This window comes from Hemitrygon akajei, chromosome 1 (assembly GCF_048418815.1).
Source record: "Hemitrygon akajei chromosome 1, sHemAka1.3, whole genome shotgun sequence".
Taxonomy (NCBI): domain Eukaryota; kingdom Metazoa; phylum Chordata; class Chondrichthyes; order Myliobatiformes; family Dasyatidae; genus Hemitrygon; species Hemitrygon akajei.
The window spans coordinates 218,057,067-218,083,021 of NC_133124.1; the positions used below are offsets into that span (position 1 = coordinate 218,057,067).

At 46.4% G+C, this 25,955-nt stretch overlaps 1 protein-coding gene across 2 annotated transcripts in view; it reads left to right on the plus strand.

The window, feature by feature from the left end:
- LOC140735879 (metal transporter CNNM4-like) overlaps window positions 1–25,955 on the plus strand; it is a 69,008-nt gene that overhangs the window by 29,484 nt on the left and 13,569 nt on the right. The window contains exons 2-6 of one of the 2 annotated variants that reach the window (XM_073061452.1): window positions 2,868–3,011; window positions 4,135–4,272; window positions 14,985–15,154; window positions 18,292–18,388; window positions 20,110–20,172. In XM_073061452.1, coding sequence (XP_072917553.1) covers window positions 2,868–3,011; window positions 4,135–4,272; window positions 14,985–15,154; window positions 18,292–18,388; window positions 20,110–20,172 — 612 coding nt within the window. The remainder of the gene's footprint in view (window positions 1–2,867; window positions 3,012–4,134; window positions 4,273–14,984; window positions 15,155–18,291; window positions 18,389–20,109; window positions 20,173–25,955) is intronic. The other variant, XM_073061461.1, reaches the window with a different exon arrangement.

The window sequence follows — 25,955 nt, forward strand, 5'->3', positions numbered from 1 at the left end:
GCTTAGCCCCCGATCAGGGTCACCTGAAGCCATGGGAGCAGGTAGTGGATGGTCGTACGAGCAGCCGGTGCAGATCACAAGTCCTGGTTATGTGACCACCAACACCAGGCAGACAATCTCTGGAGAGTATTGATTATGGCTGGGGTCACTCGTCTTGTAAAGACACTGCCCAGAAGAGGCAATGGAAAACAGCTTTTGTTTAAAAAAAAATTGGTGAAAACAATTGTCTATGAGTCCATGATCACCTAAGTCATACAACACGGCACGTGATAATGATATGCCAAGATAGAGTGAAAAGCTTCTCTCGCGTACTGTTTGTACAGATCAACTCATTCCACAGCACAGTGAGGAAGTTTGAGGTAACACAACAACTGTGCAGAACAACGTGTAAAAGCTGCAGGGGAAATGCAGTGGAGGTAAACGATAAATAACAGTGTGAAAGAAGCAGTCCTTGAGCCTGGTGGTAACTTTATCTCCTTCCTGCACTCCAACGCATCGATATCTGAGGTACAGCCAATGCAAATAGCAGTGGGAGGTAGCAGATGATAGGTGGATCGAGGTGAGAGGGGGTTGAAAGGCCTGGGCAGAGTGGGAATGATCTAAAATATAGAACATTACAGCATGAAACAGGCCCTCTGGCCCACAACATTGTGCTAACCTTTAACCTACTCAAAGATTGATCTAATCCTTCCCTCCTACATAGCCCTTCATTTTACCGTCATCCATGTGTCTTTCTAAGAGTTTCTAAATGTCTCTACTTCCATACTCCTACCATTCTGTGTTTTAAAAAAAAAATTGACTTTCCCCCCCCCATAATTTGCTCCAATCACATTAAAATTATGCCCCCATGTATTAGCCATTTCCACCCTGAAATCAAGATGTCTCTGGCTATCAATGTGATCTATGCCTCTCATCATCTTCTACACCTCTACAATGGTATCATGTCACCTCTCATCCTCCTCTCCAAAGAGAAAAGCCATAGCTCACTCAGCTTACCCTCATGAAACATGCTCTGTAATCCCCTGACTAATTCCCCAGCATCCATCATAATGGACCCCACCACCCAGGACATGCTCTCTTCTCTCGCTACCTGCCATCAGGAAGAAGGTACAGGGGTCACAGGACTCACACCAAGTTCAGGAACAGTTATAAACTCTCAACCAACAGGCTTTTGAACCAAGGGAATAATTTCACTCAACATCACTTGTCCCATCATTGAAATGTTCTCACAACCAATAGACTCACTTTCAAAGACTCTTCATTTCATGTTCTCAATATTTATTGCCTGCTTATCCATCTATCCATCCATTGCTTTTGTATTCTGCATTCTAGTTAAATGCCAGTTGGGCTGTCTTTCATTGATTCTGTTATAGTTATTATTCTATAGATTCATTGAGTATGCCCACAAGAAAATGAACCTCAAGGGTGTATATGGTGACATATGTACTTTGAACTTTTTATTGAAGGCCACGCACCACATACCTTCTTAACTACGCTATTGATTTGCGTGGCAATGTTGAGAGATCTATGGACAGGATCCCTCTGTTCCTCCACGCTGATAAGCCTGTATTCCCATTGGCCACAATCTGGAGGAGAGTTTCAGTGGTAGCAATTTTAAATATTTGAGGGCTGCAGAGAAGGTGCAGGAGGATAAAAGGGAATGGATAGTTGTTTTAACAGTGAGACCCGGCAATGTTAAACCTTTGTGGGGACAGTGCAGACCAGTATTCTATCAGTACGCTCGAGGAATTTCAAACAGACCAAACCCGACCTCTACCCGTCATGTGTGAGGAACCATAAATTTAAATCCCCTTTTCCCTCTCTCACCTTATCTCCTTGTCTGCCCATCACCTCCCTCTGGTGCTCCGCCCCCCCCGCCACCTTTTTCTTTCTTCAATGGCCTTTGTCTCTCACCAATCAACATCCGAGCTGTTTACTTCATCCCTTCCCCCCTCTAGGTTTCGCCTATCACCTGGTAGATCTCTCTCACCCCCCCCCCCACCTTTTAAATCTACTCTTCAGCCTTTTTTCCTCTAGTCCCACCGGAGGGTTTCAGCCCGAAACGTCGACTCTGTGCGTGCATGGGAGTAAAGAGTGGAGCTTGTTTTGTTGTTGTTGCTATGGCACTTATGTTCTGTGTTGTTTTGCCGAGCATTGTGTTGATGTCCTCGAAGCTGTGGAGGCTAGTGGCCATGATGGAGCTGGTTGAGTTTATAAACCTCCGCAGCTTTTTCCAGTCCTGTGCAGTCGTCGTCATCATCATTACGTGCCGTGTCGATTGTTCTTGGCAAATTTTTCTACAGCAGTGGTTTGCCATTGCCGCCTTCTGGGCTGTGTCTTTACAAGACAGGTGACCCCAGCCATTATCAATACTCTTCAGAGATTGTCCGCCTGGTGTCAGTGATCACATAACCAGGACTTGCGATATGCACCAACTTCTCATACGACCATCCACCACCTGCTCCCATGGCTTCACATGACCCTGATCGGGGGCTAAGCAGGTGCTACACCTTGCCCGAGGGTGACCTGCAGGCCAGTGGAGGGATGGAGTGCCTTACACCTCCTTTGGTGGAGACGTATCTCTGCACCATCATCCTCTGCAGCGGCCCCTCTATACTAGATACTGATACAACCATTAGAATGCTCTCCACAGTATATCTGTAGAAATTAGTAGGTTAATTAGTCACCTGGGTGTAATTGGGTGGTCGAGCTCACTGGGCTGGAAGGCCCTGTTACTGTGCTATATCTCTTAATAGATAAATAAATTTAACATGATGGTTGTTAGTTTAACGTAGTTTGTTAGTACATTCCTTATTCATTTTGATGTTTTTTTTGGGCTGAAATGTGGTTATTTCTGACATTCTCAGGGAAATCACACCTGGCGATTGTACAGAAGGTGAACAGTGAAGGTGAGGGAGATCCCTTCTACGAGGTGCTGGGACTCGTCACGCTAGAGGACGTCATTGAAGAAATCATCAAATCGGAGATTCTTGATGAATCAGATTTGTACAGTGAGTTACTTTGACGCTGGGGGTATTGAGAATGTATCAATGGGAGGAAGGTAGACAGCTCTTCACACACATTCTGACATTTCCCTTGTCCTCACCTACCACCCTACCAGCCTCTGCATTCAGCACACAATTCCCGAAACTTCTGCCACTTCCAATGGGACCCCACTACCAAGCGCATCTTTCCCTCTCCCCCACACACACATACACACACACTTTCTACTTTCCACAGGGATCACTCCCCGCATGACTCCCTTGTCCACTGGTCCCTCCCCACTGATCTTCGGGGTTCTCACATTTAACCGTCATTCATTCTTTGGGGCACTTCTGTTTTCGTGGATGTTTTGCGAAGAAAAAGCATTTCAGGATGTATATTGTATCCACTTCTCTGACATTAAATTGGACCTTTGAATCTTTACAGATGGCTGTGGAGGCCAGGTCATTGGGTATATGTAAAATAGAGTTTGGTGAATTCATGATTAATCAAGGCATCAAAGTTACAGGGAGAAGGAAGGAGAATAGGATTGAGAGGGATAGTTAATAGCTATGATGGAGCAGACTAGATGGGCTGAGTGGTCTAATTCTGCTCTTGTGTCCTATGGTCTTTGTGTGGAATAGAGTTGTGAGAGACTGAACACGAGTCTGGATCAGCAGACAATTTTCTGGAGGAACAACAGCATCTATAGGTAGGGAAGGGGCTGTCAACCGTCTGGATTGAAACCCTGCATTAGGACTGGTGGGGAGGAGGAGTGGTGAGGCAGGGCCAGTAGGTGATTGGTGGAATGAGGAGGTGTGAGACAGGGCCGGTAGGTGATTGGTGGAATGAGGAGGTGTGAGACAGGGCCGGTAGGTGATTGGTGGAATGAGGAGGTGTGAGACAGGGCCGGTAGGTGTTTCACTATCATGAGAAATCTGCAGATGCTGGAAATCCAAACCGGCCCACACACAATGCTGGAAGAACTCAGCAGGTCAGGCAGCATCAGCGGAAAATAGTAAACAGTTGAAGTTTAGGGCTGAGATCTGAAGAAGGGATTAGGGGGACCAATGATAGGTGAAGGACGATGGATGTAGGATGTGGAATAGTTAGGAGCAGGTATGTTTGAAATAATTTCTGTGTCTTTTTCAGCTGACAATCGAAGTAAAAAGAAAGCTGTTCATTATGGCAAGAAAAGAGACTACTCTGCCTTCAAACCAGATGTTAATGAGGTGCAGATTAAGGTCTCCCCTCAGCTGCTGCTCGCTGCTCATCGCTTCTTGTCCACAGGTAAGAGGTTGCTCCTTCGTGCCAAGGTTCTGCTTTTCGGTTATTGTGCAGTCAAGTGTGAATGAACCCTACCTTTCTCTTTCCCGACAAGCTCTCTCTCATTCTCGGATGACAGTTCCCGCTGTGGCTCACTGGTGCCAGTTTGGGGTCCAGGTATTGCTCCTAAGGCCCAAAATGTCTCTACCCAACTGAGAAGATTAGGGTGAGCCATCACCTTTCACCACTGTGTTCCTTCTGGTGAAAGTACTTACACCGTGCTGTTGGAGAGGAATTTAGATGAAGGGCTGATCGGCGTCCTAGTTGCCATCGTCTACAGCGTGGTGGGGAGACGTGCAGGGGCTGGTATTTCTATCTACCTATTTCCCTGGGCTGGTAGAGACTGGGTCTGAGAGATGCAGATGGTGTTATCTAAGTGAGTATCTGTAGTGCATAGTGCAGGTGGCATGCACTGCGTCAGTAGTCAGCTGATAGCTTAGGATGGTATCTGAGATCTCTGATTCATCTTTCCCTTCTCCCAGTTCCTCGGCCTTCGTCTGATGATCAGAATCGGTGTAATGCTACACAGTGCCTGGGATCAGTGTCACCTTCTTGTCAGTTTGAAATGATCTGGCCATTCTCCTCTGACCTCTCCCATTAACAAGCCTTTTTTTTGCCACCATTCTCTCTAAACCATAGAGACAGTTGTGCTTGAAAACCCCAGGAGATCAGCAGTTTCTGAGATACTCAAACCACCCTGTCTGGCACCAGCAATCATTCCTCAGTCAAAGTCCTACTACAGGACACATCCTCTCCACATCCACTCTATCAAAGCCTTTCAACTTATGGTAGGTTTCAATAAGATCCCCCCCTCATTCTTCTAAGTTCCAGTGAGCACAGGCCCAAATCTATCAAACGCTTCTCATAGGATAACCCTTTCTTTCTTGGAGCCATTCTTGTGATGCTCCTCTGAACCCTCTCCAATGTCAGCGCATCATTTCTTAGAGAAGGAGCCCAAAGCCTCACCACTGCCTTATAAAGTCTCAGCATTACATCCTTGCTTATATATTTGGACCACTGAGTGTATATCAGGGAGGTGGGAGCCAGACTCCTGCTAGGAATGACTTCACTTCCAGTGTCAGCCGTTCAGCCGCTGGCTCTGAGAAAGCTCATTGTGCTGGGTGGCGTTGTGTTGGTTAGACAGATGGGTTCAGAGAACTCAGTCAGCCACAAGTCAAGACTTAATTACAGGGATCCAGGTAATTACACATCTCGTCTGTCTCTAGCTGTGGGAAAAAATAGCACGATCGTTGGTGAGTGACTTAGCTTATAGCTTCCATCATTTGAAGATTTTGTTAAAAAACAAGTTGGCCCTTTTTCGTATGCTGTCGCATTTCCCTTGAGCTGTACGTTTGCTGACACCAGAGTGACATTTTGAGAATAGCGCAGGTTGGTGAAATTCGCCAGTGACGCCAGTGTTGGCAGAATCCCATATGGTGACTAGGAGTGACGATTGGTCAACTTAACAGAATCCCAGATCGTGACAGTTGATCAACTGGTTGAGTGGTGTCACAACAATAACGACCTCACACTCTACGTTGGTAAGACCAAGCAATTGATAGTGGGCTTCAGGAAGGGGAGGTCGAGGGATCACACACCAGTCCTCATCGAGAGACCAGCAGTGGGAAGAGTGAGCGGTTTCAAGTTCCTGGGTATCAACATGTCTGCTTACCTCTCCTGGATCAAACATATTGATGCATTTGCAAAGAAGGCTGGACAGTGGCGATATTTCATTTGGAGTCTGAGGAGATTTGATATGGTCACCAAAAATTGGCAAATTTCTACAGAAGTACAGCGGAGAGCATTGTGACTGGTTGCATCACCATCTGGATTGGAAAAACTTTGCGCAGGGTTGTAAACTCAGCCAGCTCCATCATGGGCACTAGCCTCCCCAGCATTGAGGAAATCTTTAAAAGGCAATGCCTCAAAAAGGTAGCACCCATCATTAAGGACCACCCACCACACAGGACATTCCCTCTTCTCCCTCTCACTTCTCTTTTTCCATTCCCTTTTCTGGTTCACCTCTTTCCCCTTTTCTCTTTACCTGCCTATCACCTTCCTCCTTCCCTTCTACGGTCCACTCTCCTCTCCTATCAAATTCCTCCTTCAACTCTTTACCTCTTCCACCTATTCCCTCCCAGCTTCTCACTTCATTCCCCCTCCCACCCACCCATCTTCTCCCTCACCTATCACCCGCCCACTTGTATTCTTCCCTTACTGCCACCTTCCTGCTTCTGCCCACTTCCTTTCCAGTCCTGATGAAGTGTCTGGGACCGAAATGTTGACTACTGATTCCCCTCCATAGATGCTGCCTGACCCACTGAACTCCTGCAGCGTTCTGTGCGTGTTACTCTGCTTGGGACTCACAGGCGTTTCTGCTGCAGAATCCACTTCCTCTCCAAAAGCTGGAAGTTGTGTGGGGATGGAGGTTTTGCTATCATCAAGTTCCCATGCGGAGCCTGGCATGTGAATTGCTATGTGATTGCTGCTGTACTGAATATAAACTGGGACATTATCAGCTGGTGAGCCTGACATCGGTTGTGGGTATTCCAAGGGACTGGATAAGTATTTGGATTGATGAGGCTAATCAACATGGTTCTGTGTGTGTGGTAGATCATATCTGACCTAGAGTTTTTCAGGGAGGTTAAAGAGTCTCTTCATTCGTCAGAGGTACTTTGAAACACACAGTGAAATCTGTAATTTTGTGTTAATTCAAATCAAGAGGATGTGATGTGCGCAATCCGCAAGTCTTGCCATGCTTCTTGAGCTGGCAAAGCATGCCCTCGACTTACTAACCCTAACCATACATCTTTGGAATGTGGGAGGAAACCCGCACAGTCATGGGGGGGAATGTCAGGGATCGAACCCTAACTTGTGATTGCTGTCACTGTGAATCGATTGCTCTAACTGCTTAACCACTATGCTACCGAGTTGCAAGGTCACCAAGAAGGATGATGAAGGAAAGGCATTGGACATTGTTTACATGTCCAAGGTTACTCTGGACAGTCTCCCATGGAGCACTCTGTCAAAGGTGAAAGTTGCTCGGCATTCACCATGACGTGGCTAGTTGGATTCGGTATTGGCTTAACGGTGGAAGACAGTGGTGGTAGATGGTTGCCTCTCTGACTGGAGGCTTGTGACTAGTGGAGTGCCCAAGGAATCAGTGCTGGGTCTGTTGTTGTTTATCGTCTCTAATAATTTAGATGATGAAGTGGTAAACTGGATCTGCAGGTTGGCAGATGACATCAAGATTGCTGGTGTAGCAGACGCTTGGTAAGACTATCAAAGCTTGCAGTGGGACCTGACAATCTGGAAAAGCAGATTAAAAAATGGCAGATGGAACTTAATGCAGATAAGTGTGGGGCGTTGCACTTTGGGAGAACAAACCAGGTGGAACTTGTAGTAAATGGTGTACAGGTTTCCCCCCTACCTGAAGGTAGAGCGTGCCTGTGAGACCGTTCGTAAGCTGAAATGGTGTAAAGCGAAGAAGCAATTACCATAATTTATATGGGAAAATTTTTTGAGCATTCCCAGACCCAAAAAATAACCTACCAAATCATACCAAATAGCACATAAAACCTAAAATAACACAAACATAGTAAAAGCAGGAATGATATGGTAAATACACAGCTATATAAAGTAGAAATAATGTATGTACAGTGTAGTTTCATTTGCCAGAGTCGGGAAGATTGAGCCAAAACCGATTTGTAGAAAAAAATCCCTCGCAAGGCTTCACGGTCACGGTAGTCTTTCTTGGGGTAAACACAAGTTTAAAGCGGGCATCTTTTTTCGTTAAAAGCGAAAATCCTCGTTCAGTTAGCGAAAACAGGTACTAACGTAGATCCTCAACGAATGATTTAAAATTGAGGGGTATAGGTAGAGTAAATACATGCAGGCTTCTTTCCCCCCTGAGATCGGGTGAGCGTAGAACTCAAGGTCATAGGTTAAGAATGAAAGGCGAAGTATTTAGGGGGAATCTGGGGGGGGGATGTCACTCAGAGGGTGGTTAGAGTGTGGAATGAATGCAGACTCAATTGTAAATGAAGCCCCCTCACCAAGCCTGTATGGAAACTTGGCTCATTGCTGGCCTTGCTAACAGTCGCGGGACTCTGGTGAGAAGGGCACCTTTCATAAACAATAGGCATCCGGGGTTGGTATGATTTGGGATTCAAGCAAACAGGAACGTTGTGATGTTCCGATTAAGTTCCATGTAAGTACTGCCCATACACAATTGTTGGTCGGCAAGAAATAACATCATACGCTGCATAAAATTATAAAAATATCTCAGCTTTATCGAACAGTTAGTAGGAATGCTGGCTTTTATGCTAATGGCATGCTGGCTTTTATAACAAGAGGAATTGAGTATAGGAGTAAAGAGGTCCTTCTGCAGCTGTACAGGGCCCTGGTGAGACCCCACCTGGAGTATTGTGTGCAGTTTTGGTCTCCAAATTTGAGGAAGGACATTCTTGCTATTGAGGGAGTGCAGCGTAGGTTCACAAGGTTAATTCCCGGAATGGCGGGACTGTCATATGTTGAAAGGTTGGAGCGACTGGGCTTGTATACAGTGGAATTTAGAAGGATGAGAGGGGATCTGATTGAAACATATAAGATTATTAAGGGATTGGACACGCGGGAGGCAGGAAGCATGTTCCCGCTGATGGGTGAGTCCAGAACTAGAGGCCACAGTTTAAGAATAAGGGGTAGGCCATTTAGAACAGAGATGTGGAAAAACTTTTTCATGCAGAGAGTGGTGGATATGTGGAATGCTCTGCCTCAGAAGGCAGTGGAGGCCAAGTCTCTGGATGCATTCAAGAGAGAGTTAGATAGAGCTCTTATAGATAGCGGGGTCAAGGGATATGGGGAGAGGGCAGGAACGGGGTACTGATTGTGTATGATCAGCCATGATCACAGTGAATGGTGGTCCTGGCTAGAAGGGCCAAATGGCCTACTCCTGCACCTACTGTCTACTGTCTATTGAAAAAGTAATGGGAAACAAAAGGGCCCATTGCAGTTTAACACAGTCCAAATGTGCACATGAAGTTGTATCTCTTACTGGAGTTGTCTTTAACTCACATGCTGAACCTACAGTCTGCGTCAAAGCATGCACCACTTCCTAGCGTCACTGAAATCCGTCTCGTAGCCTAACAGGACGGCCATGGTGGTGTAACACCATTACGGTGCCAGTCGCCCGGTTCAGTTCTGCAGCTGTCTGCAAGGAGTTTGTCCCCTGTTGCTGTGACCGCCTGGGTTTCCTCCAAGTCGTCCGGTTTCCTCCCACAGTCCAAAGGCGCACCCGTTAGTAGGTTAATTGGTTGGTTTGCTGGGTGGGCATGGCTGCTTGGGCCAAAACAGCCAGCTCTGTGCTGTATCTAAAAATAAATAAACCACATAATTAAGCAAACAAATAAAGAATGTGTTGGATTATAAGTTTAGATATGATGCTGCTTATAGCTGAATAGCCACCCAGGAAGCTAGGGGCTTGGGTGAAGATACAGACAAAGAGAACAATAACCAAATATGTTGCTGTGTGAAACAGTGAAGGCTGTATTGAGGAAGTATCGGTTACCTGTTGATAACTGTAGCTGAGTTGTTGATTTGGTCCATTAACATAACATTTACAGGGGTACAGTGAGAAAAATTTAGTTTTTATGCTATCCGTACACATCATTTTATCATCAGTACATCAAGATAGCGTAACACGATAACACTGCAGAATGTAGTGTTACTGGGGGCGTGATGAAGAGAATAAGAAGGGTGTCAAAGGTTTAAGATGCAAAGTACATTTATTATCAAAGTATGTACTTTATGCAGTAAACAGCGTGGGGGCGGGGGTGGGGTCTTAGATGGTTCTGTCTTGCATTCTTCTGGGGTTTCTTGTATTTTGGATGCCTGTGGAGAGTAAGAATTTCAGGTTGTATGCTGTATACATTCTCTGATATTAAATTCAACCCTTGAACAATGGACAGCCACAAAACAAAGAAAACCATGGAACCCGTTCAAAGCAAATCATCAACCCCAGAGTGCAAAAAAAAAAGAACAGATAGCGTAAATGGCAAAAAAAAAAGGAGCAAGAAACACAGAGTGCCACCAAAGTCGTCAGGAGCCCAGCCGCGTTGGGTTCGGTCTAACACCGTGTGGTTTGTTATCTGCAGGCCGCAGAGCCGGTCTGCCCCGGTCAAAATCGCACAAAATAGCAACAACAAAAAAACGAGCAGCGGGGCGAAGGCGGGGGTTGAGAGGGATGATAAATCGGCCATGATGGAATGGCAGAGCAGACAGTGGGCCAAATGGCCTAATTCTACTCCTATGTCAGTCACATGGTCTTGTTGTCCTGTTGGGGTTGTGAGTGCAGTCTTGTGGCAGTAATGACTCAGCGCCAAGTCAATCAGCTTGTTTATAGACAATATCAGAAAGTAGTCGCAGGAGTGGAAACCAAACACAACAGAGAAGGTGTATGGAAGATGTGGGTAGGGATGGTGGTGTTGGGATTTATTGAGGGTATTGTGCCTACCCCACGTATTTTTTCCCTTCTCGGCGGGCCCGATTCATCACCCCTGCACTGTAAGTTGCCGGTGTGTAGCATTACTAATATATAGTGGGCCAGTGGTGTACTGGCATCAGCACTGGACTGGAGGCGAGTGGTCCTGGGTTCGAATCCAGCTCCTTCTACACTTTCCATCTGGGCTGGGTTGAGTGTTGAGCTGGCAACTCGGCCTTGTTTAAAAAAAAAAGAAAATGCTAAAGAAATGGGCAAGGTTGCCGCCCGATGCACCACACAGCAGAGAGAGGAACAACAGCAATGGCAACCGTTACTAACATGACTCAGTAAAAATATCTGGTTGCACTGCTCTGTCGTTCTTGCTCTGCGCGTAGAGTGGTTTGCAAAAGAGCATTTTCCTCTCTTTAACCAGTTTATGATCTTGTCTATATATTTTTTTAAAATAAACTATATTTTTTAAAAAATAGACAGGGGTGGTGGGGCTGAGGTGTGAGATGAATCCCAGTCGGCTGTCTCCAATGGAAAAGCCTATGAACCCATTCTAGCGACTGGGGTGCAGGAGTTCCATCCTATCACTTGCCCCAAGAGAGATGAACCCCGATACCAGTGGGTGGTTAGGCGGCGATCCTGTTCCGTCCTGCACGCACTCCAAGGCAACATACTGAAGGGTGTGGACATGGGGTTGCAGGGTTGTGCTGGTGAGCCTGTATACTTTGTGTACTGAGTGTTACGTACCCAGTGACCAGGCAGTACGCTCAACACAGACAAAATGCAGGAGGTACTCAGCAGACCAGGCAGCGTCTGTGGAGAAGAGTAAGCAATGGTTTTGGCCTGGAAAAGAAGGGGAGAAGTCAGAGAAGAAGATGGGGCAGGTGATAAGTGAAACCAGGAGAGGGTGCAGTGACGAGCTGAGAAGTGGATTGGTGAAAGAGATAAAGGGCTGGAGAAGGGGAATCTGATAGGAGAGGACAGAAGGCCACGGAAGAAAACGGAGGAGGAGGAGGAGCATCAGAGGGAGGTGATGGGCAGGTAAAGAGATGCAGTGAGAGAGGGAAACGGGAATGGTGAGGGGTGGGGGGGGGGGGAGAGGTAACTACCGGAAAGTGAAGGAAATTGATGATCATGCCATCAGGTTGGAGGTTACTCAGATGGAATTTCAAGTGTTGCTCCTCCAGCCTGAGTTTGGCCTCATCGCCTCAGTAGAAGAGGCTATGGACTGTCATGTCGGAGTGGGAAGTAGAATTGAAATGGGCTTTTTCTGGTGGATGGAGTGTAAGTGCGTGGTGAAGCAGTCTCCCAATCTACGTTGGGTCTCACTGATATACAGGAGGCCACACCGGGAGCACTGGATACAGTAGATGACTTCAACAGGCTCTCAAGTGAAGTGACGCCTCACCTGGAAGGACTTTTTGGGGCCCTGGATGGTAGTGAGGGAGGTGTAGGGACAGGTGTGGCACTTGTTCCGCTTGCAAGGATAAGTACCAAGAGAGAGATGAGTGGGGAGGAACAAATGGGCAAGGGAGTCGTGTAGGGACCAATCCCTGGGAAAAGCAGAAAGTGGGTTGGGGGGGGGGGGGGGGGGGAGGAAGATGTGCTTGGTGGAGGATCACATTAGAGATTGTAGAAGTTAGGGAAAATTATGTGCTGGACACGGAAGCTAGTGAGGTAGTAGGTGAGCATGAGAGGAACCCTATCCCTGGTGGAGTGTCAGGAGGATGGGTGAGGGCAGATGTGTGCAAAATGGAAGAGATACGGGTGAGGGCAGTAAGGAAAGCCCCTTTCTTTGAAGGAGGAGGACATCTCATTAGATCTGGAATGAAAAGCCTCATCCTGCGAGCAGATGTGGTGGAAATGGAGGAACTGAGTGAAGATGATGGCACCTTTACAAGTGACAGGGTGGGAGGAGGTATAGTCCAGGTAGCTGTGTGAATCAGTGGGTTTATAGAGGATATCCATTGCTAAACCATCTCCAGGGATGCAGAGAGTTTGGGGAAAGGGGAGGGAGGTGCCAGAAGTGCACCAGGTAAATCTGAGGGCAGGGTGGAAGCTGGGGGCACGGTTGATGAAGTGGATGAGCTCAGCATGGGTGTAGGAAGCAGCACCAATGCAGTCATCGATGTATGGTAGGAAGATCTGGGGAGTGATAACCGGTGTAAGCTTGGAACATTCCACGTAGCTGATAAAAAGGCAGGCATATGAGTGCCCATGGCTACACCTTTGGTTTGAAGGAAGTAGGAGGGAATCTGGTCTCAGGATGAAACTTTTCATTCCAGATCAAATGAGTCGTCCTCCTCCAGAGAAGGAGGCTTTTCTTCCTCCACTATCAATGCTACCCTCACCCATATCTCCTCCATTTCGCACACGTCTACCCTCATCCCATTCTCCCACCACCCCTCCAGGGATAGGGTTCCTCTTGTCTTCCCCGAACATCCCACTAACCTCCGTGTCCAACATATAATTTTCCATAATTTCTGCCATGTCCAACGGGATCCCATCACCAAGCCCATCTTTTCCTTCCCACCCCTCTGCTTTCTGCAGGGATCACTCCCTCCTCTGCAACTCCCTTATCCTTTCATCCCTCCCACTGATCTCCCTCCCAGTCATCCTTGCAAATGGAACCAGTGCTACACCTCCTCACTCACTATCATTCAGGACCCCAGCAGTCCTTCCAGGTGAGGCCACACTTCACCTGAGGGTCATCTGCTGTGTCCGGTGATCCTGGTGTGGCTCTCTGTGTATCCGTGAGACCCAACGTAGATTGGGAGACTGCTTCTCCAAGCACTTACACCCCATCCGCCAGAAAAAGCGGGATCTCCCAGTGGCCACCCGTTTTAATTCCGCTTCCCATTCCCATTCCCATATGTCAGTCCATGGCATACTTGAGTTGGAGAATTTTTTCCGTCTGGGCAGCCTCCAACATGATGGCATGAACATCGATTTCTCAATCTTCCGATAATGCCCCCCTCCCCTCACCATTCCCCATTCCTATTTCCCTCTCACCTCATCTCCTTACCTGCCCATCACCTCCCTCTGGTTCTCCTCTCCCTTTTCTTCCATGGCCTTCTGTCCCCTCCTATCAGATTTCCCCCTTCTCCAGCCCTTTATCTCTTTCAACTATTAACTTCCCAGCTCTTTACTCCACCCCCTGCCCCTCTGCTGGTTTCACCTCTCACCTGCCACCTTGTACAGTCGGCTCTCCATATCCGCGGGGGATTGGTTCCAGGACCCCCCGCGGATACTAAAAAACGCGGATGCTCAAGTCCCTTATTTAACTTGTCTCAACGTGGTGGTCTTTAGGACCCAGCGGAACCCCAGACTTTATTTAACATGTATGGTGGACATTAGGACCTGACGCAGCTCTGAATCCGCAGTGTTTCTGTTCACGAAAATAATCACGATCACGATTGAAAATAAAGTGGAAGTAATAAAGCGATCAGAAAGGGGTGAAACACCATTGGTCATTGGAAAAGTGTTAGGCTACAGCCGGTCAACGATCGGAACAATTTTAATGGAGCATGTGAAAGGCCCTGCCCCGATGAAAGCTACAATTATTACTAAGCAACGCAGTGGTTTAATTATTGAAATACGTATGTTTCTTAAGTGTTTTATATGAATAGAAAGGTAAAATATATACTATATACTAAGAAAAACGTTTTACTAACTGAAGCTAAATAATACCGGATGTACCTGTTCCAACTTCAAATCCGACTTAAAGACGGACTCATTCATAATCCGGGGACTGCCTGTACTTTTAAGTCATCTCTAGATTACTTATAATAGATAATACAATGTAAATACTATGTAAATAGTTGTTATACTGTATTGTTTAGGGAATAATGACAAGAAAAAAATAGTCTGTACATGCTCAAACAACGAGTGCTGGAGAGAGAACTTCCAGGTTTTCCCGATCCGCGGTTGGTTGAATCCGCGGATAAGGAGGGCTGACTGTACTACTTCCCCTCCTCCCCCTACCTTCAGTCTTTTTTTCCAGACCTGGTGAAGGGTTTTGGCCCGAAACGTCGACTGTACTCTTTTCCCAGACGCTGCCTGGCCTGCTGAGTTCCTCCAGCATTGTGTGTGCGTTGCTTGGATTTCCAGTATCTGCAGATTTTCTCGTGTTTGTGGCAGCATGCTCAGATGGTTTCTGGCAACTGACCTCTCCTGTTCTCCTCTGCAGAGGTCAGTCACTTCAGCACTGCACATTTCTCAGAGAAGATCCTCCTCCGTCTCCTTAAGCATCCTGATGTCATCAATGAGATTAAGTTCGACGAGGACAACAAGTATAGTCCCGACCACTATCTCTACATTCGAGGTAGACCGGTTGACTACTTCGTGCTTATTTTACAGGTAAGATTCGCTTTATACAAATTGCTCCCAGTTCACGATCTGCTGTGGTTAACTTGTGTGTTCACTTGTCCTAGACAAACGATGCATTTCAGAGTCTGTTTCCGTGTACATTATGTCTTGTAACTCCAAAACATTAAACTAATTCAAAGGAAAATGAGAGAGCCAAGAGATGCGAATCTTAACTCGTGTTTACTTTGAGCAAGGCATGTATGTATCACGTCATGATGTATTAAATTCAATTTTTTCATATAACCATAATGAATTATATGAACAACAAGAATGCTTAATCAAAACGTATTTACAAGATTACTCAAATATTGCATTACTGAAATATTAAATACACAACAAACATGTATATAGATGTACATAGATATAGGAGCAGAATTAAGCCATTTGGCCCATCGAGATTGCTCCATTTCAAAATGTCTGATCCATTTTTCCTCTCGGCCCCAGTCTCCTATCATCTCTTCATACCCTGACTAATGAGAAATCTATCAACCTCTGCCATAAATATACCCAGTGGCTGGGCCTCCACACACGCTTGTGGCAACGAATTCCATGGATTCACCACACTCTGGTTGAAGAAATTCCTTTAGAACAGATGAGGAGGGACGTCCCTTTATTCAGAGACTGTGACCTCTGGTCCTTGACTTTTCCTTTACTGCCCTTCAGCGCATTGTGTGCAAAACTAGGCAAGGAGTTGAACACCTTCCGCGACATCACCCGAGCTGGAAGCTTTTATCAGGGCTTTTAATGAGATAACTTTGTGAAACTGCAGAAGGTTGAGGAAACCCCATGTTGGGTACGGGTGCGCGATGATTCTGTATTGAATATTATTGACTATTCTCACGATCGTCGTTAAACAACGTAATACATGCAACATTCTATAGCTGTGGCACTGACTAGAGTGAACTCGCTGCACAACGATAGTTTCATAGCGATCAACGATAAACATAGAACTTCCTTAAAAGTACATCTACCAAATGTTTGCCAATACTAGGAAAGCTTCATACTCAGATATTGTATGTTCAGGATCAAATAAAGAGAGTATGGAGATGGAGGTCTTTCTCCCATGTTTACTCCAAGTCAAAATATAAATTAACCCGTGCAGAAGTGTGTCGAACACTTCAGTACAAAAAACTTCATCTTCATATCCACTCTTTCATTAAGATCCCTGTCATACTTCTAAACTCCAGCAAGTACAAGTCATTAAATGTTAACCCTTTCATTCCGAGGATCATTCTCAATGAACCACCTCTGGGCCCCTCTGATGCCAGCTAAAACAAGGGGCCCCAAACTGATAATGATATTACAAGTGCAATGCCTTCTGAAGCCTCAGCTCAAGCAAACAATCATCTTCTGGACACCAACACACACAAAATGCTGGAGGAACTCAGCAGGCCAGGCAGCATCTATGGAAATGAGTTAACAGGCGACATTTTGGGCTGAGACCCTTCCTCAGGACTGAAAAGGAAGGGGGGAAGGAGTCAGACAAAAGTTGGGGGTGGGGGGGAGAGTACAAGGTGGCAGGTGATAGGTGAAGCCTGGGGAGGGGGTGAAATAAAGAGCTGGGAAGTTGATTGATCGAAGAGATAAAGGGCTGGAGAAGGGGGAATATGGCAGAGGACAAGGAAGGGAAGAGGAGAACCGGATGGAGATTCCCCCTTCAGCCCTTTATCTCTTCCACCTATCCGCTTCCCAGCTCTTTACTTCACCCCTCCTCCTCTCCCATTGTCACCCATCACCTGCCACATTGAACATTTTTCTTCTTTCTCCCTCACCTCCTTAGTCTGACTCCTTCCCCCTCCCTTTCCAGTGCTGATGAAGAGTCGCGGCCTGAAACATTGACTGTTTAATCCCCTCCATTAATGCTGCCTGACCTGCTGAGTGCCTCCAGCACTTTGTGTGTGTCGCTCTTAAAAACAAGCTTCTTGTTTCTTAGTCCTGCTGAACAGACTTTGTCCTGAAATATTAACTCTTCCTCTCCGCAGATGCTCCCTGCATGTGCCCCACAGTTTCAATTCTTTCTTTCTTCTCCGCTTTGTTCCTTGTTTTTCAATGCTCATCTTTCAGCCCATCTCCTCTTACAGAAATTCTAGTGTGAATACATGTCGTCTCACTGGTGAGGCAGAGCGAACAGCGTAAGGCTGACATAATGGAACTGGGAGACTGCAATGCTGCCTCTGGAACAGAATTAGGCCATTCAGCCCATCGATCCTGCCCTGTCATGCTTGGTTTTTTATCCCTCTCAGTCTCGGTCTCCTGCTTTCTACCTGTAACCTTGGATGCCCGACCTCTGCTTTAAACATACTCAATCACTTGCGCTCCATGGCCACGTGTGGCAAATGCATCTTTTACATTCGCCACCCTTTGGTTAAAGAAACTCCTCCTCACCCCTGTTTAAAATGGATGTCCTTCTATCCTGAGACTGTGGCCGCTTATCTTAGATTTCCCTCACTGTAGTAAACATCTCCTCCATGTCCATTCTGACTAGGCCTTTCAACATACGATAGGTTTTGATGTGATATGCCTCTGAGCGCCAGCGAGTACAGGGCCAGAGCCATCAAACGCTCTTCAGACACTAACCCTTTCACTCCCTGGATCAATCTTGTGAACCTCCTCTGGAACCTCTCCAAGGACGGTACACCCCTTGGATATAGAGGCCAAAACTGCTCACAATGCCCCAAACGTGGGCTGACCCCCATGCCTTATAAAGCATCGACATTACATCCTCGCTTTTATATTCTAAATAGTCCCTGTCCCAGAAGCGTACAGGACAGCGGGGGTCACTACTGACCCGTTAGCCCAGAGCTAAGTGCTAGCTTTGAGGTCTTGATCTTCAAAGGCCTTTAGCCTCCGTTAGCTTCTTTTAAGATGTTTCTTGAAGCGATCAGTTTGATTGAGATTCTGGCCAACTCCTACTCCAAGTCAAAGTTTACTTGCTTGCTCTCCTTCCATTAAAGGCATCATTTCGCGGTTGTGGTTACCACAGACTTTAATCATCTCCCCCCCCCCACCCCCAATGCCAGCACTTTTATTTCGGACTCATGGTGCCTAATGGCATTGGGTCAAAAGTGTACATGGTGTAGAATGAACTATGCAGTCTATGTCCCGCGTAACTCGTTGCTGCTTCACAGGGCAAAGTAGAGACGGAGGCTGGAAAGGAAGACATGAAGTTTGAGACTGGCCCTTTCTCCTACTATGGCACCATGGCTCTTGGCAGCTCACTCGTGGGTAAGAATTTTCCCTTTTCAATGTGCTAACACTTCACCGAAAGTCGACCGCCTATTGGGAATACGTATGACGTATTAATAGTTCCGCGAGCTCATTCCATGACTCTGAGAAAAGGCCAGTAGATGAGTAAAGTTGGTTCTCTGATGTCTCGCGGAGGTGAAGAAGAATGGCCCTTAACTCGGCAGTGGAGTTATCGGGGCGCCGTCATGATGGTGTTTCCGTAGCAAGCTATTCTTGTTTTTACGAAGCCGAGTTGCTAGCTCGACGCTCAACCCGACTTGGATTCGAACTCGGGAACCTTCGCTCCGGAGTCCGGCGCTGATATTGTTGCGCCACCAAGTGGGGTCACAAAGATGAAGGATCAACTTTATTCACTGTATACATTTGCATGTGTTTGGAATTTGCTGTGGTGTTGGTCAGGGTGCAACATGCAACAAAAGAACAATAACAGTGATACAGAATGAAGACATAAAAAATGTTAAAGTTTATAAAGTACAAATATGGAATAAATTATTCATAAAATGTTTCCAATGTAAACAGTATTACAAAAAGTTGCTTAAAGTGTTTACAGTGCAGTGAGTGAGGTAATAAGAGGGGGTGGAGGTAGAGGGGTAACTCGGGCTGATCAGATTAACTGCCTGGGGGAAGAAGCTATGGAGACGGTGGGAAGTTTTTGTTTTAATGCCCCTGTCGCACTTTGCAGAAGGGAGCTCTCGGAAAAGGCAGTTTGCAGGGTGGGTTGTGTCCACAGTGATTTTCCTGCCCACCTCTTTGTCCCGGACGCACGAGGCCTGCTGTGATCGGGGACTGCAGCCAATGACCTGATGGTTCGCTGTAGTTTTTGTACACTGTGAGAGGATGCTATACCAAACCAGACAGTGATTGTTGATGTGAGGATGCGCTCTGGCCGTGTAGGATTGTGCTAAGATGTTCTGGGGAAGATGGAATTATACCAACAGCTTCAGGAAGTGTATCCCCTATTTGTTAATGAATTTTGTTAATTAACACTCAAGCTGAGCACTGAGTTGTTCAGTTGGCTCCAGTTATTTGGTGGGGTGGGGATGAATTTTGTCTCCTGCTTATTCCAGACTCCATCAGCTGTATTTTTCTCCTGAATGCCAGTGCAACGGACAAAACTGAAGATGCTGGAATTATGGGTGGGTGGGAGCAGCAGAAAATTTTCAGAGAACTCACCAGGTTGGAGGGAAAATGTTCTGGGACGACAGCCTTTCACAAGAATAAGTGAAAGTTTAAAAACAAGCATCTTTTAAATAGGGCGCCACAGTAGCGCAGAAAGAGCGGGGTTCAACTCCCACTGCCCTCTGTGGTGTTTGTGGCCTCCCTCGTTCCCAAGGTGCAAGGTGTGAGTGTGTTCAGCAGGCGCTGGAAGTGTAGTAACACTTGCGGGCTGCCTAGTACAATCCCAGCTGGTTTGACCTTGTACAAAGGGCACCGTTACAACATACGTGCTGACAAATAAAGCTGGTCCTCTTTTCTGTCTTGCTGATTTTGGAGAATGGCGAGGGCTGGAGGGAACAAGAGAGTAATTGTGATAGGATAAAAGACCGATTGGATGAGGCAGTAAGTGCAGTGCTGACTGAGGGCTGGAAGGTGTGATCTGCCTGGCGAGGATGTAGACGGCGGACATTGAATGCTTACCCTCTCTCGTTCTCAGCACTTTAATCTTGTTCTCTCTCTGTTGCTCCATCTCTGCCTCCCAGCTCCCATCTGCAGACTCCGCACGTGCAGTCTCAAAACAGCTTCCCTAATTCCTTGGTTCCAAGGTAAATGACGCATGGTCTGCACGGTTTTTATCCTCCATTCCCCTTGCCACCCTTTTTTTGTGCAAAAGGGACCTTGAGCCTCTCAGATCTACTATAACAAGCATGTGACTCCTTTCCCTGCCGTTTGAAGCTGCCTGCTGGGTCTGGGGAGAGTGGTATAGTCTGTGGAACTTGGAATACACTTCACTCGCTCACCAGCTAGACAGGGACCGAGTTCAAGAGCAATGAGGTAATGTTGCAACTCAACAAAACTCTGCTCAGACCACTGTGTCCAGTTCCAGTCGCTTCATTATAGAAAGAATGTTGACACCTTGGAGAGATTCACCAGGACGCTGTCTTGATTTGAGAACGTGTCTTATGAGGATAGTTTGAGTGGCCTCGGGTTTTTCCTCTTTGGAGTGAAGGAGGATGAGAGGTGACTTGATAGAGGTGTACAAGATGATAAAGGGTGGACAACCTGTGACTTTTTCCCAGCGCAGAAATGGCTGATACCAAGGGGCATTTTTAAAATGGCTAGAGAAAAGTACAGGGGGATGTCAGAGGTCCTTTAATCCTATTTTGGAATAAATTATAAAGGGGTGTCCGAGGTAGGTTTTATACTCTTGCGTGGTGGGTGTGTGGAATACCCTGCCAGGGTAGAAGGAGATGCATTAAGGGCATTTAAGAGCTGCTTAGATGGATGAAGGGGAAATGGAGGGCTGATTGGGAGAGTGGGGCTAGATTGATTGTGGAGTAGGTTACAACACTGAGGGGCCTATACTGTGCTGTGCTGCTCTGAGATTGGGACATTTGAACTGCAGTTTGAGGCAAACGTTCAGTGGTCTATGGTGGAGGTAGATGCAGTTGTGGTCATACCTACAGGCTATTTGGCCCAAATCCCTCTACGGCAGGTGTTCCCAACCTGAGGTCCACAGAACCTTAGTCAACGGTAGGAGTCCCTTGCTCCAAACCTTTCCATTCCCTGCCCCTCTCCAAATGATTTAATAAAAAGAAGTTGTTACTGTTCCTGCCTCAGTCAATTCCCCGGCAGCTTGTTCCAGGCTCTGACCATCCTTTGCTTTTTAAAAAAAAAAGTTGCCTCTCATGTATTGTTAAATCTGCCCCCACCCCCTTATCTTCAATGGTTCTATTTAACATCAGAGAATACAGTCTGAAATTCTTGTTCTTCAAAGACATCCAAGAAAACAAGAGTGCCCCAAAGCTCTTTTGGAAGGAGACAGCGAGGCTTTGAGAGGAAGTGCAGCGGCGGCCATTTTCAAATTGCTTCTCAGATCCGAGTTCTGAGAGGTGGGACTGCTCAGGCGCGTGAAGGAGGCCTGGGAAGGAGGGAAGATATAAAAAGAACACAGCCTTAAGCAGCGGGCAGAGGAGTGAGCCGGGAGCAGAGTGTAGGGCTTGGGCTCAGAGGGCCGGGCGCAGAGTGTAGGGCTTGGGCTCAGAGGGCTTAGGCGGAAGAGGGCACAGTAGGCTTAACTTTTAGTTCTCCTTGTTATTTTCAGTTATTCGGGAAGTATGAGTGTGAGGGCAGCTTGTTGTTCTCGGTGTCGGATGTGGGAGATCCTGGAGTCTCCGAGCCTCCCGGACGTCCACATCTGCGCCAGGTGCGCCGAACTGCAGCTCCTGAGGGACCGAGTTAGGGAACTGGAGCTGCAGCTCGATGACCTTCGCCTGGTCAGGGAGAATGAGGAGGTGATAGAGAGGAGTTACAGGCAGGTGGTCACTCCGGGGCCACGGGAGGCAGATAGGTGGGTCAAGGTCAGGAAGGGGAAGAGGCAGGTACTAGAGAGTACCCCAGTGGCTGTACCCCTTGACAATAAGTACTCATGTTTGAGTACTGTTGGGGGGACAGCCTACCTGGAGGAAGTGACAGTGGCCAGGCCTCCGGCACAGAGGACGGCCCTGTAGCTCAGAAGGGTAGGGATAGAAGAAAGAGGACCATAGTAATAGGGGACTCGATAGTCAGGGGTTCAGACAGGCGGTTCTGTGGAGGTGATCGGGAGTCCCGGATGGTAGTTTGCCTCCCTGGTGCCAGGGTCCGGGACGTTTCTGATCGCGTCCAAGATATCCTGAAGTGGGAGGGTGAGGAGCCAGAGGTCGTGGTACATGTAGGTACCAATGACATAGGTAGGAAAGGGGAAGAGGTCCTGAAACCAGAGTACAGGGAGTTAGGAAGGCAGTTAAGAAGAAGGACCGCAAAGGTAGTAATCTCGGGATTACTGCCTGTGCCACGCGACAGTGAGAGTAGGAATGGAATTAGGTGGAGGATGAATGCGTGGCTGAGGGATTGGAGCAGGGGGCAGGGATTCAAGTTTCTGGATCATTGGGACCTCTTCTGGGGCAGGCGTGACCTGTTCAAGAAGGATGGGTTACACTTGAATCCTGGGGGGACCAATATCCTAGCGGGGAGGTTTGCTAGGGCTACAGGGCAGACTTTAAACTAGTAAGATGGGGGGGCAGAAATCAATTTGAGGAAACTATGGGAGAGGAGGTTAGTTCACCAGTAAAGCAAGTAAGTAGACAGTGTGTGAGGGAGGAAAGGCAGGTGATGGAGAAGGGATGCGCTCAGCCCGAAGATGTAGGGGAGAAGAAAGAAAAGGATAATAAATTTGAATGCATTGTTAGGGATGAAAAGAGAGGAGGAGGTGGAGAGTATCTTAAATGTATCTATTTTAATGCTAGGAGCATTGTAAGAAAGGTGGATGAGCTTAAAGCGTGGATTGATACCTGAAATTATGATGTTGTAGCTATTAGTGAAACATGGTTGCAGGAAGGGTGTGATTGGCAACTAAATATTCCTGGATTTAGTTGCTTCAGGTGTGATAGAGTAGGAGGGGCCAGAGGAGGAGGTGTTGCATTGTTTGTCCGAGAAAATCTTATGGCAGTGCTTTGGAAGGATAGATTAGAGAGCTCCTCTAGGGAGGCTATTTGGGTGGAATTGAGGAATGGGAAAGGTGTAGTAACACTGATAGGAGTGTATTATAGGCCACCTAATGGGGAGCGTGAGTTGGAAGAGCAAATGTGTAAGGAGATAGCAGATATTTGTAGTAAACACAAGGTGGTGATTGTGGGAGATTTTAATTTTCCACACATAGATTGGGAAGCTCATTCTGTAAAAGGGCTGGATGGTTTAGAGTTTGTGAAATGTGTGCAGGATAGTTTTTTGCAACAATACATAGAAGTACCGACTAGAGATGGGGCAGTGTTGGATCTGCTGTTAGGGAATGCGATAGGTCAGCTGACAGATGTATGTGTTGGGGAGCACTTCGGGTCCAGTGATCACAATAGCATTAGTTTCAATATAATTATGGAGAAGGACAGGACTGGACCTAGAGTTGAGATTTTTGATTGGAGAAAGGCTAACTTTGAGGAGATGCGCAGGGATTTAGAGAGAGTGGATTGGGTCAAGTTGTTTTATGGGAAGGATGTAATAGAGAAATGGAGGTCATTTAAGGGTGAAATTATGAGGGTACAGAATCTTTTTGTTCCTGTTCGGTTGAAAGGAAAGGTTAAAGGTTTGAAAGCGCCATGGTTTTCAAGGGATATTAGAAACTTGGTTCGAAAAAAGAGGGATGTCTACAATAGATATAGGCAGCATGGAGTAAAGGAATTGCTCGAGGAATATAAAGAATGTAAAAGGAATCTTAAGAAAGAGATTAGAAAAGCTAAAAGAAGATACGAGTTTGGTTTGGCAAATAAGGTGGAAGTAAATCCGAAAGGTTTCTACAGTTATATTAAAAGCAAGAGGATAGTGAGGGATAAAATTGGTCCCTTAGAGAATCAGGGTGGTCAGCTATGTGTGGAGCCGAAGGAGATGGGAGAGATTTTGAACGATTTCTTCTCTTCGGTATTCACTAAGGAGAAGGATATTGAATTGTGTAAGGTGTGGGAAACAAGTAAGGAAGTTATGGAACCTATGACAATTAAAGAGGTGGAAGTACTGGCGCTTTTAAGAAATTTAAAAGTGGATAAATCTCCGGGTCCTGACAGGATATTCCCCAGGACCTTGAGGGAAGTTTGTGTAGAGATAGCAGGAGCTCTGACGGAGATCTTTCAGATGTCATTAGAAATGGGTATTGTGCCGGAGGATTGGCGTATTGCTCATGTGGTTCCATTGTTTAAAAAGGGTTCTAGAAGTAAGCCTAGCAATTATAGACCTGTCAGTTTGACATCAGTGGTGGGTAAATTAATGGAAAGTATTCTTAGAGATAGTATTTATAATTATCTGGATAGATAGGATCTGATTAGGAGTAGCCAGCATGGATTTGTGCGTGGAAGGTCATGTTTGACAAACCTTATTGAATTTTTTGAAGAAGTTACGAGGAATGTTGACAAGGGTAAGGCAGTGGATGTAGTCTATATAGACTTCAGCAAGGCCTTTGACAAAGTTCCACATGGAAGGTTAGTTAAGAAGGTTCAGTTGTTAGGTATTAATGCTGGAGTAATAAAATGGATTCAACAGTGGCTAGATGGGAGATGCCAGAGAGTAGTGGTGGATAATTGTTTATCGGGATGGAGGCCGGTGACTAGCGGGGTGCCTCAGGGATCTGTTTTGGGCCCAATGTTGTTTGTAATATACATAAATGATCTGGATGATGGGGTGGTAAATTGGATTAGTAAGTATGCCGATGATACTAAGGTAGGAGCTGTTGTGGATAATGAGGTGGGTTTTCAAAGCTTGCAGGGAGAATTATGCCGGTTAGAAGAATGGGCTGAATGTTGGCAGATGGAGTTTAATGCTGAGAAGTGTGAGATTCTACATTTTGGCAGGAATAATCCAAATAGAACATACAGGGTAAATGGTAGGGCATTGAGGAATGCAGTGGAACAGAGAGATCTAGGAATAACAGTGCATAGTTCCCTGAAGGTGGAGTCTCATGTAGATAGGGTGGTGAAGAAGGCTTTTGGAATGCTGGCCTTTATAAATCAGAGTATTGAGTACAGAAGTTGGGATGTAATGTTAAAATTGTACAAGGCACTGGTAAGACCAAATTTGGAATATTGTGTACAGTTCTGGTCACCGAATTATAGGAAAGATATCAATAAATTAGAGAGAGTGCAGAGACAATTTACTAGGATGTTACCTGGGTTTCAGCACTTAAGTTACAGAAAAAGGTTGAACAAGTTAGGTCTCTATTCATTGGAGCGTAGAAGGTTGAGGGGGGATTTGATCGAGGTATTTAAAATTTTGAGAGGGATAGATAGAGTTGACGTGAATAGGCTGTTTCCATTGAGAGTAGGGGAGATTCAAACGAGAGGACATGATTTGAGAGTTAGGGGGCAAAAGTTTAAGGGAAACACGAGGGGGTATTTCTTTACTCAGAGAGTGATAGCTGTGTGGAATGAGCTTCCTGTAGAAGTAGTAGAGGCCAGTTCAGTTGTGTCATTTAAGATAAAATTGGATAGGTATATGGACAGGAAAGGAGTGGAGGGTTATGGGCTGAGTGCGGGTAGGTGGGACAAGGTGAGATTAAGAGTTCGGCACGGACTAGGAGGGCTGAGATGGCTGTTTCCGTGCTGTGATTGTTATATGTTATATGGTTATAAGAATGAGTGACAGTAAAAACGCTAGAACCCCAAAGCCCCCTGCACAAGCATTGAGCCTCCCCTCCCCAAAATAAATCATCAGCAGCTTCCACCCACCAAGCAGGCAATAACAAAGTTCCCAAGAAAGACCATGATCAACCAAAAAATCCATTCACCTGACAATTTGCCATGCCATAAGGCATGTTTCTCTCTCTCTGTCTCTCTCTCAATCTCACTCTCATATATAAAGGGACAGAGGT